This window comes from Cyrtonyx montezumae, unplaced genomic scaffold, assembly GCF_038088225.1.
Source record: "Cyrtonyx montezumae isolate F1298 unplaced genomic scaffold, pur_monq_1.0 scaffold_3, whole genome shotgun sequence".
NCBI classification, from domain to species: domain Eukaryota; kingdom Metazoa; phylum Chordata; class Aves; order Galliformes; family Odontophoridae; genus Cyrtonyx; species Cyrtonyx montezumae.
Genome location: NW_027072034.1, coordinates 79,955,057 through 79,976,635, shown reverse-complemented (window position 1 = coordinate 79,976,635; position 21,579 = coordinate 79,955,057). Strand labels below are relative to the sequence as shown.

Genomic DNA, 21,579 nt, shown 5'->3' with positions numbered 1-21,579 from the left:
TGTGGATGGAGACTTCAGTGAGGCTGATCATTAAGGCTTACTAATGCAAATATGACAGAACCAAGGGTTACAGTACACATTTTGGGTGAAGTTCTACAGAACGTCTATTGAAAACTCAAGGAATCCCATTCAAAGAATTTACATCCTAGTATATATTGCTCTTTCTCTGCCAATTCCTCAAGTAAAAATTCAGTGTATCCTTCAACTCAGCATAAAATCACTCACACTTCATGCTTCAGTAACATCTCTAATAAGAGATTCTCAAACCACCCAATAAGCACTGACATCTCTGTGTTAGGGATTGTTATTTATTGTTGCTACAGGCTTAGCAGACTGCAACACACTAGCTGAAAGCAGTGGTGTTATTCACCACAGGTAAAACCAGAGTTTTTTACTTAGCAGGATGAATTTTAATGTGTGTACTTATTTAACTGCTAGCAGAGAGAAATTTACATGAGGGTCCTTTCTACCTGTATTTCTGACTTCCTTCAAAATACTTTCACTGATACATGTGCTTTCAAATAGCTTCAACTGAATCTCCTCTATGGGAGACATGATTTTGTTCCATGTGCTACGTGGCTAAAATATAAATGTGGTTAAACACTCTGAGTTGTCAGTACTCATTTTAACAGCAGACAAACAGAAACACAGAACCCAGAAGCGCTTGGTGATTAACCCAACAATGAGAATTCAGAACTGGATTCAGGACAAAACCACAGCTGTGAGGTGAACCAAAAGTCCAGAGCCCATCCTCAACATGGATAAACAATAGCAGTTAAATTTACACTGCCACAAATGCTTTGCTATATTAAAAAATGCCAGATTTTTTTTTCTGAGTTTCTAAAGCACCTTTAGCTTTATTACCAGCTTTTCTTTCCCCATTTCTGTATTTGCTGCATTTCAGCCAACACAGACTCAGAGAATTGACATTTCACAGCAGAACAGATCCAAAAAACAGATGATAACAGAAACATTACCAAGTATGTTTTTCAGATTGAGAGGAAGTGACAGAGACCTTTTTTATATACATACTAGTAGGTCTATGGCAACTGACTTGGTACTTGGAAACCTGCTGTCCCCCAAGAACGTCTGCAGTTCCTCCAGTTACAGATTGAATCTTGTAACACGATGAAAGCTTTAGCAAAAGCAGTGTAGTAGCAAAATCCTAGGTAGCAGGAAGTGAGGATATACTCAAATACAAAAGCTGCAGACTCAGAAACAAAAGAATGAACCTGCTTATCCTTAAAACGCCTCAGGTACACAGGGATCTCCAGCTAGATATCCTTGCCTCCACTACCGACCCTTAGATGAAGTCTGGGAAGGGGTGGATCCTGGCTCCACCTCTTCCAGTCACTCAGATGCACTGCATGCACCTGAGCTCCCCTCGGTTGGCCCTATCTTCCTACCAGGTGCTCAATCACTGATTCAAGCTGTGACTTAGCATTTCTGTTACACATCCTAATGCAGAAGTAAACTGTAGGGTAAGCTCTGCAAAATGTATTGTGTATCAGACTCAAACATGATCCATATTTGCAAAAGCAGTTCAAGTTTGTTTAGAACACATAGCTCTGTATACTTCAGAAATCTGGGATGCCAAAACATCAAGTCCTGATCTCGGGAACTATTACAGTACTGTAGAGAGCCCACACTGGGAAAGGAAGAGGAAAGAAAAAAAGAAAACAGACATTAATGAAGCAAAGTATATTTCACCTGCAATTTACAACTGTTCTCCTGGAGGAAAGTTTGCACATTCTGACTTAAAAAAAAGACCCTGAAGAACAAAAAGATCAAGGCAAGAACTGAGGCAGAGTATGACATACAGTTTACATTTTATGAGCCATCTTTTTGAAAAAGCATGGATGGATGGAAATCATGCTGGAGATTTTAGCACAGAATACTCAAGTCCTGAGACAATGTCCTAGAAGAGTGCAGAAGGCACTTGTGAGCTTTATATTTGCAAACACCCACTGGTCAAACACCCAGCTTTTCCAAAATGCCTGTTTTGTTTTTACAGCAGTATGTATTAGAAAAAAAAAATGAGCAGTCATCCTAAAGCATCTCTGCAGCAGGCATGACATCCTGGCTGAACAATCTCCCAAATGCCTGAATATTTGTGAACCTGAGCTCTCGATGATCTGTGATCATTTTCACTCCCCTCAAGAGCCTTAGAAAGCACGTGTTGAATTAAGATGTCAGCTTCTTCTCTCTCATGACTGCCCTCCCCAGTCTTAATTTACACAACCCAATTCCTGGTACCTGCACATAGGCAAGGATATTCCTAATTCTATGTCAGAAAACTGCAGAGGAATAAAGAGGAAAAAATAAAATTACAAAAAAAAAAAAAAAAAAGGCTATGAAACTCTCCAAACAAAAGAGAATCTGAAAATACCTCAGTAGCTGAAAGAGAAAGTGGGCAGACCAGCTGACCAGTGAGTGGCATGAATTCCTGAGGATTGGGGGGATTTGCAACCCACTGAGGGGGGAATGAAGCACAATATGCTGGTGGTGAAGGCACAGAGCTCTGCTGATGGATGCGAGCCCAGGGTTGGGTCACCAAGAGGCATTTGAGCTGGGGACTTCAGGAGCTAGTATACACACATGCTCTCTGGTCTTCCCCCTGTCAATGAGCAAAGGGGCATATCCTAAAATACTCCACAGTATGGGACTGGAAAATTAGAAGCTGCATTGCCCTTCTGTTAGGGTTTGGGTAGGAGCCTAAGGTGAGGCCCAGGGCTTTCCCCCTGGACCCAAAGGAAGGATGGAGATTTGGCAAGGAGAGGGTGAGGCATGGGAGGGGCCCCACTTGTGACTCCTTGAGATGAGGCCACCTAAGCTGCCAGCACACCTACATCACGAAGAACCAGCCTTCCTCACAGGCATAACATGCAGGTTACCTCTGTCACATCACCTGCCTAAAATGGCGGCACCCCAGCAGGCGGAAGGGTGTGGCCTGCCTCAGTGCCACAGGCGTCTGCTCACTGGAGACCACAAAGAGATGGCTGTCAAATTATACACAAACAATCAGCTGTTCCTTTCTCTTGCTGTGCTTTCACTCACTGGGTAGAGCAGGGAGTGAAAGAAACCAGTCAGAAACGCTTGTGCTTCTGATAGAAGCAGAAGACTATCTGATCCAAAATGGCAGTGTGCCATGACCAGGGGTGGTTTATATTTGAGGAGCTTTCTTCCCCAGGGAGGAGAGCACTGTGTGCACCTCAACTGATAGCTGTGTGCAGGGAATGGCACTGTGCTGGGAAAATGAGGCCTGCAAATCTACAGTGGCATTTCTTCCTTGTCATGTGGCAAAAGCTTTCCCCAGTGCTCCTACTGCTCCTTAGACGTGAACCATCCCTAGCTAGAGCCCAGTTCTCAAAGCCTTTATCAAAGCAGTAATGTTATAAGGCATGCGTGTTCAGAGAAGGGCAACAAAACTGGTGAGGGGTCTGGAGCACAAGTCTTATGAGGAGCGGCTGAGGGAGCTGGGATTGTTTAGTCTGGAGAAGAGGAGGCTCAGAGGAGACCTTATTGCACTCTACCACTTCCTGAAGGGGGGTTGTGGTGAGGAGGGGGTAGGTCTCTTCTCCCTGATAAGTAATGACAGGACGAGAGGGAATGGCCACAAGTTGCGCCAGGGAAGATTTAGATTAGACCTCAGGAAGCATTTCTTTTCTGAAAGAGTGGTCAGGCACTGGAATGGCCTGCCTAGGGAGGTGGTTGAGGCACCATCCCTAGCGCTGTTCAAGAAGCGTTTAGATGTGGTGCTAAAGGACTTAATTTAGTAGTTGGGTAGAGATAGTGATAGGAGGATGGTTGGACTAGATGATCTTATAGGTCCTTTCCAACCTTATGAACTTATGAACTTATGAACTTATTGGGCTATTTTCATCCTGCCACATCTTTCCTCAGACTAAACCAGACACTGCGATGACAAAAAAAAACTTAGTTTGCTCCTGAGATCTTGGAACTTTCTGCCTCCTGGGACATGGCTGCTTTTACAGTGATAAGGAAATTGGTTTTTCTGCCTGATCATTTTGATCCTTTATCAACCCTCTCAGTCCTCTGGGGCTATCAGGAAAGCTAATTGGATTTTCTTCTAGGTTGTTTATTTGTGAAATAAAATTTCCATTAGCATAACTAACTTCTTATGATTACTTTTCTGTTACTGTAACGCAGTTCGAGGGAAAATTAACCAATTATCCAACTCATTAACCATGAAGGAAGTGTAGCAAGTCCTGGCACACAGAAAAGTCTTCCCTTGCCATTGTTGTTTTGTTTTGTTTTTTTTTAGCATCTATAGATGTTTTATGCAGACTCGATGCCTGCTGCGGGGATCCAAGCAGCCAGAAGAGGGTAGTATACTTTAATTAATCAGCCTCATCTGTAAAGCAGAGCTATTTGTGAGAGAAATACCTACTGGTATTTCTGTCTGCAAGCTAGAGGAAGACAATAGTGAGAAATCTGTCACTGAGCATTGACAGAATTTGGAAAGGAACATTTAAGTTAGAACAGTCAACAGTTAGACTGATAGTAGACTACAGAGGCTTTCACCTTCTGCTGTTCACTTCCATTTGAGCAATGTCTCTTTCAACAGAAATGTATGTCTGAAGCAACTTCATGACTTTGTTTTCAGCTAAGAACAGCACACATTACTAAAACTAACAGCTTCTTAAGTGCATCCTGGTGCAGTGCCTTGCCTGCAGAAAATCTAAAAAGACAGATGGAAATGTCATGAAACTGCATAGCAATGAAAGCACCTTAAGGGGATGATTCAGGCCTAAGAACATGAAAAAACCCACCACCTTCACACATGCTATCTCACATTGCATGGGGTTTCTGCAGTTGACAGAGACTCAGAGAGGAAAATATACATCAGCACTGAGTACAGGGCAGGAGCACAGCTTGTAATTCACATTAACATGTTTTACTGCTGCTCACTTCCTTTCTTAGTGCAAAGCAAGTCCTTAAGCAGGCCACTGTGGATGCAAGCAGTGGATGGGGCTTGACTGAAGAGGTAAACAAGGAATATCCAAGGGTGTAAGTTATTATTTGTTTTATACTATTAGTAGTTGGATATTGCTGACAGGATCAGGCTTCTGCTGTGCTAGATGCTGTACTCTCTCACAGGCAAGGAAAAGCTACAAACTGAAAAAGGAAGTTCAAATAAAAAGTGAGAGGGAAAACAGGTACAAAGATATGAAATGTCATGTTTAACATAACACGGCCAGTAATTGGCAGAGCAATAGAAAACTCCGATGTGCTTCTGGTGGAGCTAATTTAAATTCTCTTAGAGGCTAGTAGATGAAAAGGACTGGTTTGCACATTTAAACCTTGAAATGTACTGAAAACATAATACACCACTGATTTATATTTTATTTGTAATCTGTACCCGAAGCAAAGTGGAAACATACGCTGAATCTCCTTTCTAGATTTTTTTTCCCTCCATCCTCTCAAAAATAACACACACAGAAAACATCAGAACTTTTCATTTAACATCATACTGTTAATACTAAACCAGATGCCCTTCACCTGCTGCTACAATGTAGTGTAGCAGCTTTCTCAGCTTGAGCATTGTTTTGTATCCCAGTAACACAGAAAGAGCACACAGGAACTGGAGAAAGGAAAGGGACAGAGAATATCATATGCAAGTGTCATTAGGGCGTCAGACAAATATCAACTCCCTAAAGAGCTTAGTTTCAGGAAACCCTCATGTGATTAATTCAGAAAGTTTTTAAAGCAGCACTGATGTTTCAAACCAATGGTTGCAAACTTGTCCACAATTTCCATGGACTTGGCTTTCAGTTTTAGAAAGAAAGGACCCTTCTAAAATGACATGCAAATATCCAGCTGCCATGTCAGCTTCACTCAGTCCCATGTCTCTGATCATTTTGATGATGAGGAAGAAGCAAAGCCAACTATAAAGATTCTTTCTGGATATCACCCTCAATAATGCAGGGAGGTTACAATAATAAGCCAGTTCCCCTGCCTTTTGCATTATGCATTTTGGTCTCTCTGGCACACAAGAGGTACACTATGGAAAGTGATGCTTGATGGGGAGTATTCCGCATACACATCCCTGTTCTGAGCTCAATTCCTGGGGATCCTTTGCCACTTGTGTCTCTCTTATTTGGCTGAGCTTTCCTTTTGAGCTGTGCGTCCATTAAAAGGAATGTGAGGATGTCCACGCAGAATCAGCTAGTCTGGCTAGAGGGGCTTCCCCTTGAGTTTCCATGCTTCCAGACACAGTTGCCTGCAGAGGAATTTGGACAGATGAAGATGCAGCAGGTAAGGGGACATTACCCCTTAGAAACATGCTTGAAGTGTTGCTGTTCACCTCGCTTCCTGAGCTGGCGACACTGACAGTGCTGTTGCTCACTGACCACAGACAAGGGTAATGGCTGGGAAAAAAAAAAAAAGAAAAAGCAGTACAAGCTGAAAATTTTTTTTTCAAAACATTGAAAAACCTGCATAAGACCTACTTCTACAGTCAAGTGTGTTATCTGCTCAAAAGCAGGTATGCCAATCAAGTTGCTGAATTAGATCAGCCTTGGAGATCTTATGTGAAAAAACAGTAGCTGCCATTAGCATTGGTGACATTGAAGAGAAGCATGGAGAGAAACATGCAAATATATGTTATGTTTCAGTATTTAAGTGTTTTTTTTACTGAGTTTTTATATTCTAAATAATTTCACCTGAGTTTCTTGTCACCTAAAATACGGAAATTTATGAATTTATTTGGTAAAATGAGGGGAAAATACTTAATTCTGTGTCTAATAAGTTCCATCCAATCCTATAACTGACTACTGCTCTATTACCAATGCTTCTATAATGCAACATGAATTACCTTTTGTTATACTTCTGCAGTGGAGTAAGAACCTCATTTCATGCAAGAGAATAGTGAGGAACAGGGAGAGAAAAATAATTTGGCTTTAAAACTCTCACTGATTATAGAGACCTGAGTTTCAAGATCCTGGCTTTCCAAAGTGCTAGTGAAAAAAAATACTGCAATTGATTTCATCTGGGCAGAAGATAATCAGCTTGTCAGAAAGATCTGTCCAGGAATCCTCAGTTGGGTACCTGGGACATGTTTTAATACCTAGGTGCTGACTAAAGCATGAAATGAGGTGTGAATTACCAGAGTAGTCATAGTCCTAATGTGAACAGGTGCAGAGACTTCTCCCACTTATCCACATCAGCCTGAGAAAGACTTTATTTTCTATTTGGGTTATTTGATGTGAGCAGACATGAAGTATGGATTGGCAGAACATGGAAAGCCTCTCCTTCTCTTAGTAGTGTGGCAACTTCGCTGTCGTTCCAGCATATGCTGCACAGGATTGAGGAGTTGAAGAGAAACAGTGGCATCGTGCCAAGAATATAGCCACTTTCTGTGCTCTTAAGCATAGAAGGAAGAAGAGGAGCTGGAGACCATGGTGAGCCATGGCAAGATGAAGCAGGCTTATATTCCTCCAGTCTCACCTACAGCCCATCCCTGCATGAAGCCTCTATGGAGACAAAGGTAGGAAACAGCCTTTCCTTGTTTCAAACACTAGATAACTCTTACAGAGATGGAAAGAATATAGACATCCCAATTCTCACTCCTGCACTAAATATCACTTGTATTTCTTCCTAAGTTCAAGTCCTTACTACATCTTTTAGTAGGAAGCAAAAAAAAAAAAGCTACAACTACAGAGGCAAGCTGACATCTGTATGTACAATTTATTTTTTTAAACCTCCGGAGTACACGTTTACCTGAGATATTGTATACTAGGTAAAATACTGGAGTGATTTAGCAAGGGTGCACACTTACTAGCAACTACTGTTTCTGTAGTATTTCATGCTCATGTAGCACAGGCAAACCTTGCTGTCATATAGGTCCTTCAGTTAAACATGACACATGGAAAATTGAGGTCAAGAAGCGACTCACTTAAGGAAGACTGTGTACATAGCAAAGGTGGGAACTAGTAAAGCAATCAGGCATGTATGGAGCCTTATGGCAGTCCTACTAACCTCAGTACTCCTAATACCAGCAGTCTTCATATAACCTTACCTGGGCCCCGGGCTGGCAGCTCCCTTGGTGTGTGGCACTGAGAGCAAATTGGCATGTGGAGATGATGGCAAAGTCCAGCTGTCATGTCCTGAGAATACCTGAAGATTATTGCTGGAGCTCTCCAAAAAATTCACTTTGAAGGGAAAAAAAAAGAAATCCTCATGATATGTATTTTTGCAAGAATCTTTTGATTCTTGATGACTGCCATATAGCTAGTGATGTTTTGACAGACATTTCTGAGTGTTGAGCTTTCAGTTAAGCAGGATGCTTTACTCGATTATAGCTAGCAAACAGATTACTTTGTCCTTTTTGACACTCATCCTACTCTTCCCTAATTTCAGCTCTCAATTGTTGCACTACTTCACTTACTAAAGCAAGGGTTGGTCAGGATGACTGTCCCCTGGAAGCAAAGCAGTTGTACCTGTAGGTGAATGATTTCTTTGCATGTAGGAAGGTGGGTATGGAGCAGCCCGATGCCCTCGCAGTGCTGAATACCGCTCACAGCCGTGGGGAGCGTGTGGAGCTGGCAAAGGTAAGGGTGCAGTGTACTGGTAATTAGAGCTTCCTGATGCACACATTGTATCCGGGTTGGAAATCAACCAGCCACCCACTGTGAGGGGAAAGAGAAGAAAACTATTATTGCACTAAAACACCGCAGTTCAGTAAAGTAACTAAGCTTCTTGCAGATCAGTTGTGCCTCAGAAATATTAAATCAATATCAAAATACCGCTTCACGAAACAACTGACAAGCAAAAACCAAACAACCAAAAAAAAAAGTCCACCAAAAAATCCCACTGTAAGGTCAAAAATAAATGAGAAAAAAGAAAAACCTGATCATCATTACAATGAACACAACATCCTCCATTTATTTTTTGTGCCACCTAACGATGAAAGTATTATGGATGTCAAAAATACAGCTATAAATACAGAACAAATTGAGAGAAAGCCCTAAAAACACTATGTATATTTTTTTTCTGCATTTAATATCATAATTGGACCGTAAGAAACTGCAGAAACTGTCTCATGATTTCCTACTGAGGTTATTTCAATCATTATTTAAACAGTCCCTTTCTGCAAAGACACTTCAAGGCTCAGTGAACTGCTGTTCTGATCCAGTTAAGCAGATCCCAGCTTCCCAGCATCTATGCTCACATGAACGAAAACCTTACAGTGAGAGTAAGTCATATGTTGACCTTCAGGGACCGTTTCTGGTGCATCCTTGGGATGGTTTCTGAAAGGGAAAACATCTAGTGGTAAAACTTACTGCAAAATTAGTAAAGAAATTTAAAATTGATCAAGCACCTACAGGTTACTTTTAATAAACACATCATAGACTATCACACAGGTTCAACAGTATCTATGCTACAGGTATAGTGCAATTTCACTTTAGCTATGCTTTTTGAAATATACAGCTTTTATTTTCCCTGACCTATTGAATTATAGTACTCATTGGAGTGCAAGTACAATGTAATGAACATATGAGGTGTGTAACATTACTGGGAAAACTCACACCATCTCATTTCATGTGTCCTTCTGCCCTGAAGAGGATACTCACCCACATTAGGATGAATCATGGTGACAATTACATAGAGTCTCCCCACTACTTTCAGTGGGATGACTCTAGATTTAAGATGATGAAAACAAGATTAAGTTATATATATATTATTTTTTCCATGGTGATGTCCCAGTTTTAAACCATGTCAGCAACAAAATACTACTGGAGCTGAAAAAGATTAACTCACCTCTCTTTTGCATCCAGGAAGGCTTTGGCAAAGGGATTATACTTGATTTTGAGAGCTGTTATCTTGAGTTTACAGAAAACAAGGCATGTTAGTGAAGGCAACTTGGAATAGAGAGTTGAAATAACATCTTCCAGAGTAAACTAAGTGGAACTGCCATGGTTAGACAAACAAAATATATCTCCACATATTGTTTTCCAGGGGTGGTTGGAGGAAGTTTTGCTCTTCGTAAGGTATTGTGTACTGATTAATGCCACAGGCAGCACACCAAAAGGGACAACCTAATGGTGTGGTCCAGTTTGGTAAATCCTGTGACACTGCAAACCCTTTCAAGAGAACTGAGAAGAGAACCAAATACAAATCAAATCTGCAGCTAGGAGATATGGCATATGAGTGAGCAATTGTCACAATCCAAATCATCCCTCAATTCCAGTTTTAGGGTTGGAAATAAATTTTCCTTTAGAATGGTATGCCTTTCCATAATTGTATGTATTTTAAGGAGGGGGAAGAGCTAAGATTATCATTAAAACTGTTGGTCATTTTACAGTAAGAGGTAAACTGCAGGTTTTTTACCTTACGAGATTGGAATGCCAGCATAGATGGACCAATCTGGAATAGCAGTTGCAGAATATTAAGCTAAATCTGGCTTAGTACTGCAGCCAGGCCCTGGACTGAATAGTTTTCAACTGCAGGAAGTATTAGACTGGATGGAGCATTATACTACATGGGACTGGTGGGGAAATGAGAGAACGACCAGCCTATCCACGCTGATCTAATATATCTCACCAATGGTATCCAAGAGCACAGAATGGCATCCACCTACCTCTTCATTTTGATAGGCAGTCACAGCTATGAACTGAGTCTCAGGGAAGGAACAGTTCATCACCATCCGGTGGGGGCCTCCTACACGAACTATGTGTACTTGGGGCTCATATTTATGCAGGGAGTTCAACATTATCTGCAGAAAACAAAATAAAAAGACCTCAGTGACACTCTGGTATCCATCCCACAGCTGTTTTTTCACTCTCGTTCTAAAATAGAACAGATTAAACCTCTCCGGTTTATTGTTACTGAAAACAGAAGGGCAGATGCCTTCCTGAGTTCTAGCAAACTGCAGGACTGAACACAGTACGCTTGGATTTAAAGCTTTTGATACAGCAGCATATGTGTTAGTAGCCACGGCCTTCACACCACTGTGCTTCCACTGCACTAGAGGTTGTTCAGAAAGTTAAGGAGCAATCTCTGCCCTGCTTCTGCTATCTGAAAGAGTCAGAGTTATCATCACAGGAAACAAGGCCAGGATAGAGCTAGGGTCATCACCTCATCTTTCTGGGCAAGATTTACCTAAACAAGCCTTGGCAAATGTCTCTGCCCTAGCATTTAAAGCTGTGCATAATTGTAATTCCACAGCATACCTTCCTCAGGAAGCCTGTTTCATTACCTAATTATCTCTAATGCAACAAAATATATTTAAAATTAAGAAAAAAAATGTATTTTGGAAAGTGCTATGTGCCTGTATATAGATGGAATAAGAGTCAACTGACTGACAGTGCTTTCTGCTAATACTTTCTAATAACATCACAAAAGGGAATGCTTAAACACAGTGGGAGACGTGGTTTACCTTAACACTGCTGCCAAAACTTAAAACAAGAGCTTCAATTGTTTCTTTGCCATTTAGTTAACTTTTCTTCGGACTTCGTTTTTCTTTTATCTTTTCCTCCTTTCCTTCTACTTTCTCCTTCATCCCTTGCCTGTATATACAGATCTTGTTCTCCTGTCTTTCCCCTCAAGGTTTCTTAGACCCTTCAAGTTGTCTTCTTTTTGTTCCTGTCCCTCTCTTTCTACAGTGCATACCATTAGGCTTTTAACTTTTCTAAGGTCTTAGATGCAGATTTACAATTTACAAATTCAGATCGTGTTCTATGCTACACAGTAAGTCCCGTGTGCCAATTCTATGTGTTACTTTATGAAAAGTCAGATCATCTTTGTGTTCTTCAGTCTCTAAAAATTTAGACGATTTCCTACCTAATTAAGGCACAAGGCTTATGAAGGTACCTCACAAACCAAATGGAAATAATGGGTAGAGAACACACAAAATTTACATGAAAAAAATAAATTCTGGGCTGACATGTATCATCCAACGTAGGAGTTTTCTACAAAAACAAGCAAACAAAAGGTCTTTTGCAATATTTTATATTTAGATGCATCATCAAAAACAAAATATGAAGCAAAACTAATTTTCCTGTTTGCATTTTTAAGGGGTTCAAAGAGAAAGTCACTTATTTCTGGTACATGTGGTTTCTTTCCAAAGGCCAAAGCTGATTCAATAGAATATTGATAATTATCATGATGCAGAAGCAGACATAGTAATTATTTCATTTAGGAGCAGCCTTTTATTCTGCTATCTGACTCCTGCCAACATTCCACTTACACCAAACAACATGGGGGAACACAACAAAAACCTAATACCCGTGACCATTCTTTCCCCCTTCTCTGAAGTCCTATGTAAAAAAACAAAACAAAACAAAAAACACCAGCACACAAGACCAACTCTCAAAAGCCCCCGGATGATTAAGTAAACCACATCACTCTGTTTCTCTTAACATCAAGAAGTCCATTAAAATCTGAAAGCGCCAATTAAGCCCTGTTTATTCCTGTTTACATGTGGCCTCCAGAGAATAATTGGCATCTGTGGGTGAAGAGGACTGTAAGGGCCTCTATAATTACATAAATGCACCCTTGATATTTCTTGATTGGTAGGTGCTTGCAATTGAAGCCAAGAGGTGTATGGGGAAATATCAGGCCATACCCATACCTGCCCACTCCCATTGAGCTTGTTGGTAAGTTTGACTTTGCTGAAGGAGATGGCAGCTTTCATCCAGTGAGCCCCAAAGTTGGGAGAATCTGGGTGGATGTAGACACAGCTGTGGTTTGGTGGCTCTGGTTTCCCAGCTGGCACCCATTCTCCATTGACGTACTTCCAGCGGTGGCCATCAGTCGGGGCAAAGTCTAACAGGAAAGAATACATGGCATTTGGGTCCAAGCCTGACACGCTGATCTTCAAAACAGGAAACATCCGCCTGTTCAGGAAACAAAAAGCAGATATACCATTTCAAACCAGTTTTGAAGGGTTCGCCTTAGTAACTTTGTGGCCAGTAGCCCACAGATTAGGTCAATGTAAAAAACACCTTCCCTCCCTCCCTATCTCCCTCCGTCTAGCTGAAGAAAAGCCTCCTAAAGGTTAATCTTTCTTTTTCTTTTTAAAATGTTGGAAAAATTAGGTAGGGTACTCAGGTTTTGCTCTAGATTGGTGAATGCGTCTGTTGCATATGGACATGCTAAATACATCCTCAGGTCTGAGACAAGAAGGCATGAACAGGATCAAACAGACTCGAAGATGGTCAAGAAGGTGAAGACAAACCACAGATTAACTGCAGTAATTGCAGAATCCTGCAATAAATTGCACTTTAGTGTTTTTTTTTCTCCTTCAGAACATTGTCCAATGGCCAAGTTCTACTTTGTCTCACTCTGCTTATATCTTCTAAAATCACCTTGCCATTTCCAGCCCTTAGGATGTAATGCCAGGCACATAACCATCACAACACTGTACAAAAATTTTTCTCTCTTCTTTTGAAGGGATGGTTCCATAATCTCTGTGGCCTAAGTTGTCCACTTTCCACTGGTTCATTTCCTTTGGTTCACCTGCTAAACCCCAGTATCTGCTACTTGAGAAACAGTTTCCAGATAGTAATACTCAAGTGCATTAATAATTTCACTAAATTTACCTTGTGTAAAATTTTTCATTTCCTTCATCAGGATTAGTCAGGCATGACTTAACACTTAGTAAAATGCCATCATCTTCCACATATTTCATTGGCTTTTCCTTGAAAATACATCCTAAAGTCTTATTACATGAGTATATTAATAAGTCTGTAGTTAGCCAAAACAGCTAACTGTAGTTCTCTCCCTGTTCCACTGTCGGAACATACTTAAGTAATTTGAAAAGTCTGGTCCTTGCTGTCCAACCTGCATTTGGCAGTTTTTACAGTAATCTGCTCCCTTCCTTCCATATTCCTTGTCCTCATCAGTTTGATCACATTCTTCCATTTCTAGTTCTACTGTAGATGCAATGTTGTCCATTACTAAGCTCAGAACACATATCATCCAGATTTCCTACCTTCTTGTGCATCTAAAATTGAAATACTGTCTTCCTTTAGTTTTGAGAAAACACTTTGAAGCATCTTCGTCCTTGATTCCAATTCCCCTTTTTCTTAATTCCCTTTTATTTATTATGCCATTCTCTGTAAAGGAGATTTGTAGCAGTTCACAGCTAGACTTTTGTCAGGTTTTTTTCTGTTTCAGTACTTGTAAATTTGAATTGGCATCTCAATGCCTGAACAAATCTATCACAATGGAATTAGTAGAGCTCCCACAGTTTCAGGAACTGGGAAAAGATAGCACAACAGACACCTCCCATCAAAGATACCTTACCCATTAAGTTTTTTAGGTCGTGGCATCTTTACTTGGAAAATTACTGTAGGTGCTATGTATCACCTCCTTTGATTCTTATACAAATGTGAGGCCTCCTGGCAACCATCACTTTGCCACATTTTTATGCACAGGACAATAAGTCTTCAAGCTTCTTTTCTCTAGTGATACAGAGATTAGTTACACCTCAGCTGCTGCATGAGGTTCGTGGTGACGGTAGCTCTCTAGGCTTAGTTAGGTAGCAGTGCAACATGCCTAAAATACACAAGAAGGAAACTGAAAATTCACTCTCTCCAGTGACACCAAAAGGCCTCTGCACTCACACTCTCCAGCAGGCCCCACCTGCAGACTGCTGACCATCTCCTTTGCTCCTACTCAATTTCTACCTTTTTAGACATACAATCAGCACCTTCTTTCATTTAGTATGAGTACCTGGTGACTCAGTGCCAGTGCAACATTGAGAAAGACATGCTGAACCATTATCTCTCTAAGGAGAAATTTAGCCAAGAATTTATCCACTACATTTAACACGCCTTTCTGACCAGGATGCACCAGCTGTCAAACAGGAATGTGACAAAAAGCATGGATGCATTGCTTCCTGCACACCCAGATCAATCAACTTCAAAGTAACAGGTTTACGTATTTAGCTGAAATTGAAACAGAGAGGAAAACTCATCCTAAAAAAAAATTAATTCTGCTAGATTTCTTAGAATGATTTGTTAGTTCTGCACACAATGCAAAATTCTCTGCCTTTCTACTCAAGAGGCATGAGTTTATCCCCAGGAGAGCAGAGTCAGCATCAACTCTGACCTGGCTGTACCACATAAGTTACAGCCTTTTCCTGTATTAATCTCTGCTGCACAATTAATCTCCACATCATTTGGATCAGCACGTTTTGATTGTACAGGCCTTAACGACGGAAGTCCTCCCACTTCACTCGTCGAGCAGATAAATGGCTTTACTGTTCAAACCACATGCTGTAGCATGGCAAATGACAATTTCCCCAAATTTGTCTCAGTCAGAATTTATTCCAGTGATCACATAGGTATACACATGAACTCTGTTACTGCAGTAGCTGAGTATTTCAGCCTCTTTCATTTATTTAGATATGCTAAAGTTACTCCATGTTATAGAGCTTGAGTGGGAAGATGTTTGGTATCAAATATGAATGTGTAGTAACTAGTAAAGTTGCTTTATCATTTAAGCCTTTCCCCACATCCCTCTCCATGTTTGTCTGCATTGACCCAGTACAGATTCTCCCCACTTATAAAGGGGAATAGTGGCCCCTCTCTGTCTCCATGCAATAATGTGGACATTTCAGAATACTGCATAGCTGAAATTATATCAAGATTGCAAGAAAACTTACTTGATCAGCAAACAGGTTGTTTAAATATTGAAATGCCAATAGAACACAATACATTTGAGTAAAATAGGAGACTGATTCTCACCACACTTGCTGCACCTTTGAGATACATCTTGTAACACTGCATGCAGTTTAATTTCACTGGTATCTGCCCTTTTAAAAACACATCCATCTTCCCTGTGTACCTAGGTGTTTTGCTATGGCAGGTGATTAGTATAATGAAGCACAATGCAGCTGTGGAGAAGCATCTACGTACTAAGAGTGAAGGTGGTTCAGAACATTTTGGGACCAATTAGAGATGACTCAATCACAGCAGATAGAACTATGCATGTTAGAATTTTACACTTGAGGACTGCTAATCAGATAGCCTTTCATTCTCTGGTACATTCCCACATCAAGTTTCAGTTTAATTTCTGATTTTTGCTAGCAGTATTTCCATACAAATTGCCTTCATTTTCAAACATCTAAGTTCCAACTGGCTTTTCCTGTTAATCTTAGAAAACAGTTTTCAAAAGTGCTCGCAAATCCTTCAAGAATGACTGAGTTCTGCTGTAAGCAGCAGCAGAACTAGATCAATACTTTTTCTTTTGAGAATCTCTTTAGAAACTGTCACTGAAGACACTGAAAAGAAGCTCAGGATTCACAGGAAACTGTTCCAAGTTTGTCTCCTTTAGAAAAGCATGAAGTTGTTCAGAGGGTTTTGCTGCAGCCACTGTCTATTCTGTTTTTTTTCATTGTGCTGGCATGTTTGTTACTGAAAAATACTTCCAGAAATGAGAGACTTTTTTTTTTTGTAGTCACTAATGCTACAGGAACTTCTTTATAAGGATTTACGCAGATTGCTAAAATACTCTTAAAATGTTTTAGTTCGAGGCTGCTAAAGTTTGATCAGATAGAAAGATCCTGTACTTGCCCCACTGGCACTGGCTTTAGGAATAAGGGCAAGCTGATGAGGACAGTGCTAAATTAAAACAAAGACAAAAAATAAGCTTCTACAAATAAAATATAACATTGCATATCCAAATAATGATGGATTTGCTTCTCAGCAGCAGCATAAAAGATTACGTACATACACTCACCTAGAGTGAGATAAATAGTATTGCTTGCAATCACAACATACATAAGCAGTGAGGAAATAAACTGAAAAAAAAAAAAAAGCAAAACAAAACAAAACAAAAAACACAACCTGCTGGTAAGGCTCAATTCTTTGTATCCATTTAATTCACTTGCTGCAAATCTATTCTCATCTTGGTTACTTATGCTGATAAGGAGACAGTTTAAGTCTATCTTACATTAAGTGAAAATCCACTCAGAAGTTTGCTTTAGCCTATCAGGAACTATAAACATTCCAATTAAGCAAAAGCAGCTTCTTGGTGTAAAGAAGAACAACAGAAGACAACATCTATCCTTATAGGTTCCTAGAAATCAGAGTGGAAATAAGCAGGGATATTTTTGGAACAGAAATGTTCTCTTTGTAAAAGAACCTTGCTGAGCTAACAGGCAAGATTTTCCCTCCTTTAATTTCTTCCACCTATGTCGCTTGTCAGGCTACAGGCACAACAGCAATCTTGTCCACGAGTTCTGTTCAACCAAAATCTCTGCAAAATTGATGGAAGTCACACCTTGTGAGAAAATCTTTTCTCTCGCTTCTTAATCGTGCTCTCTTATGCAGCTCTTCCTTGCAAAAGAAACATGTGCACGGAGGTGGGGGCGGGGGGAGGGTGTGCAGAGGAGGCAAGGGTAGATAAAGCAAATTCCCCCTCAGTACCACTGTGAGGGAAAACTTTCCTCTAGTCATTGCTTGGACTCTGTTGCCATCCCAGTTCAGCAGAGCCCCTTTGGAGAGCTTCCTTCAAGCCAGTATCCGATTCAGAATTAACATTCTTCTCCCCAGGTTTTGCAGCAAATAGTAAGATATGTGATCTCCTCACATCATGATTTGTTATTTTTTTAAAGCTCTGTATGTTAGTCAGTATTCTACCATGCTCACTAAGTGCACCAGCAACAACTATAGAGTGATACAGCTGTGGCACCACACAGATCTGGACTGCACATACAAGCCACAGAGCACAGCTGGATTGTACCCCTTTCTAGTATAGATTGTGTGTGCACACTCTTAACCACCAAAGCCCAAGAAACAAGAACAGCAACAGGGAAATAACAGCACTGGTCTGTTTCTGTACACTCATTTGAGATCTACAGGTATGGATATGGTGATAAACATTAATGATTGGTAGCACAAGAAGCAATCCAGAAGATTTTAAGAGATACTGTCCACTCCTTGGTGAAAGTTCTCTTTTTGTCTATTTATTTCTCCAGCATGTTTCACCAGCAGGAATAAAGGGTGGCAGGAATGGCTTCACAGAAAGGGGCAAAGACACCCCATTCTGCTCCTACGCTCCTTTTAGGGGACCACACTGCTACATGCTCACTGCAGTTCTCTCTATCCTATGCACACACTTGTTTACTATTGCACCTCTCCACAGCCCCGGCTGTCACCCACCCTTAGCCCACAGTGCTACGCAGATCGCTCACCTGCCGTTCTTGGTCACGATCATCTCGTTGGTGACTTCTCTGAATCTCTGCCAGAGGGTAGCATCCTCTAAGACAACCTGAAGCTGCTTCTCCGTGGGGTCACCTTTGTCTCTCCCTGCCCGGAGTTCGCTCTCCACGACGCTGAGCAGTCTGGAGACAGTGCAGTCACTGGGCTTTTTGCAGCCCAGGTCTGCCATGACGACTTCACTGCCAGAAACTTCGGGTGGCTGTTAAAAGACAGAAATTGGAAGCTAAATCAAAAAGCAAGTCAGACCGTTGGGCACAGCCTGAGAAACGTGCCCTCCTCACTCTTTTGCCACTGACTAGCTCTTTCCTCTGGAAGTCCCAATGGGCAGTGACACCAGCATGTACAGGTTTATGCACACACTCCACACAAAAAAAGGACTATCTCCTAATTACCTGTCAGACGGTCAGGTGGGTGGCAGGCTGATGACTCAATTGGCTGCCTTGAAAGAAGAGTCCTCCATCCAAATTAGCATGCTTTTATCTTTTTTCAACCTGAAGTGGGTCTAATTGTTCTGCTTGAGAACCAGGTTTCCATTAATGAAAATTATTTCATTTCCAGACTGAAACAATGCATGTAAATTGCATTCCCGCTGACGCGGACTCTAGCTGAAGGAGCTAGTAACAGTCAAGACAGTTAAACAGAGAAGATAGTCTTCAAGACAGAAGAAGAAAGTCTTATTTTCAACCAGCATGTTGAATAAACGCATCAGCTTCACTAATCAACATCCTCCAAGTTCCGAAATTAACATGTTAGATTGCAAAAGGAGAAAGCAGAATCCCTGCACTCCATTGCTGATGTCGGCTCTGTCTACCCCTTGGTCTCTAGTTTCATTCACAAACATTTTCATTCCCTTTCTTCTCAGCCTGAGACCTTCTCTGGCAAGCCTCCTCCAATTGCACATACTTTCCATGAAGGACAGTTGTAAATGAAGCCACTATTTTATGATTTTACCAAGAAATCCACCAACTTTAGCAGTGAGACAGGGATGTGAGAAAACTGGCTCCAGTTCCATGCTAAAGGGTTAAGCGAAGGCTACATGAATACCACTGAGCTGTAAACACTGGACTTCTGCACATAAAGTGTTTGAGTGCCTAATTCCTCCTGATGCATCTAGCTCCACTAGCATCTATGAATTTTCTGGTGTGCTGGACATGACATAGTGAGGGACTTGATTATGAAAATAAACTCAGGGGATTTATTTTTACAGAAATATATTTTCTACCTACTCACATAGAGCTTCGTTTGTTTAACTCAAGAGCCCTTGTTGAGTTTTTGTGCTTCCAGCTTTCTAAACAACAAAATGATTTTTTTGGGGTCCTACTGAGGACCACTGATGACATTTATAAAGACAAGCCTCCTTTCATTGTTCAGCAAATGAAGAATGTATGTTAAAATCCATAGGATATTTAGGTACTTTGAGTTGTGCCACTTGGCATCCAGAAAAATAACTGCATATCAGGGCATACATCCTGTAACACTGAATAGATTAATGTTTGGATCCTCCTTTTCAAATGCTCAAAAAGCATTCAGAAGCTCTATCATTTTTCCCTATGTGTGCCACATGAAATCAAATGGCATAGCAAACACATAAGGGATCGTGAAATACTTGTTTGCTTTCATTATATCACAAAATGCAAATAAACATGGGAATCAGAGCTACATTAAATATTGCACACTAGGAAATTTTGAGGTTAATTTTTAATCAAGAAGAGTGGCATTTTACAGTTTATTTTGTGCCTGTGGGAGAGACACGAAGGCAATTTCTTTGTAGCATCATATTAAAACTTGCATATTCCACAACATTAAAATGTACTTTGAGATACTAAAAGTAAGTTACACTTGGTTGCTTTCAGTTATCACTTAAGATGCCCAATGGTTGAAAATCTTCTCACAAAAAAAAAAAAAAATCTCATAAATTTATTTTCACACAGTTTTAATTTCAAATTTGTAACTTTTTTACCTTAGCTCCAGATAACCTCAGCATTTTCCAAAAAGTAGTTACCTGTGGTTGGTCAATGGGCATAGGCCAACTGCTGGTTCTGCACATGGGGAAGGGTGATTCAGTTGTGAGGGTTTGGGCTTTAAGGGTGGTTGTTGATGCATGTATCAGAATATCCACAAGGCACATCTCACCACTGATGTATCTTAACAGCCTAGAATTAGCCAAAGAAATAACAAATTTGCATGCATGCATGCATGCAAAAATTAAAAAAAAAAAAAAAAAGTGATCAGCTTAATATAACCAGGCCACAGATCTTACTCAAAAATACACATCCAGAACCAAACAAATCCCATCTCATGCACTGGTTTTCATCACATCATACACTGTCTCTGCTTTACTTGCAGACAGTTGATATGAGGGTCTACAGGAGAGAAACCAAGCCAACAGATTCATAGAGTTGATTGCTTACTGTTGACTTTTCATTTCTAGAAAATATTAAGGGTGGAAATCTTTACCACAAATAATTGGCCTGTTTTAGGAAAAGAGACATCCTTTAAATTTATGGATTTTGGATGGATACTTCCCAAACATCCCTTCTCCCTTACTCCTGGGACACCAAGCCTAACCCATTCTTGAGTATCAAATGGGTTATTTCTTAGCTGGAAGTCTCCCCGTACTTAACATTTGAAGAAAAAGGTAACTGCACTTACCAAGTGATATATGGTGACAAAGTGAATGACAATCATTGCCATTGAAAGTAGGACAGAATGTGAATGAGTCCTCTTGCACTTGTCATCTGTAGCTGTGCAATTAAACAAGTAGATGGGTATGGATGTCCCAGGAAGTAGGAAGTGACCATGCCAAACGTGCACCATTGAAAACTCTCTCTGAAACCCCAGGGAGAGAACCGGGCACTTCTGATCAAGAAGCGGTAATCTGGTGGTTCACAGCTACCCAGAACTAACCCCTTCTAGTCAAAAGTGCAAGTACAACACTTAAAACCATCTCCAGTCTTCAAATAAGAATTTAATGACTTGTATTTTTAATTGAAGCAACAAGGTCTGGAAACAGCAATGATAGAACAAACCTGAAACGCTTACTGAAATTCATTCACCAAGTTCCAGCAGTAAAAAGCAAGTTGCTGGTTTTGGCTAATTAAAATCATTCTAAAACCCATTCCTACCACCAGCTGGTGAGATACAGCAGAAGAAAAAAAGGTAATTAAAGAGGCCCTTCCTTGCCTTGACACTGGATAGCTGTTCTTTGGCCTTTTAGGTGCATGTTTCCAAATTAAGCCAAACCTTCATGATGTGATGAAGTCACAGAGAACAAGACTCACACTTTCCATCTCCAGAGCTCTCAGCGGAGCACTCAACCAACCAACGCCCCTGAACATTCAGTCCCAACAACACAGGGAAATGTAACCTCTATCGCCATAACACT

General features: G+C 40.7%; 1 protein-coding gene across 1 annotated transcript; it reads right to left on the bottom strand.

The window, feature by feature from the left end:
* Positions 1-6,035: 6,035 nt before the first annotated feature.
* On the bottom strand, positions 6,036-18,363 carry TBX19 (T-box transcription factor 19). The gene is made up of 8 exons (XM_065742044.1): positions 18,167-18,363; positions 12,596-12,860; positions 10,604-10,738; positions 9,784-9,845; positions 9,211-9,272; positions 8,463-8,564; positions 8,042-8,174; positions 6,036-6,392 (listed from the first exon to the last, which is right to left on the bottom strand). The coding sequence occupies exons 1-8, from the start codon at positions 18,361-18,363 to the stop codon at positions 6,155-6,157; spliced, it is 1,194 nt and encodes a 397-aa protein (XP_065598116.1). The 3' UTR covers positions 6,036-6,154.
* Between the last annotated feature and the right edge of the window lie 3,216 nt (positions 18,364-21,579).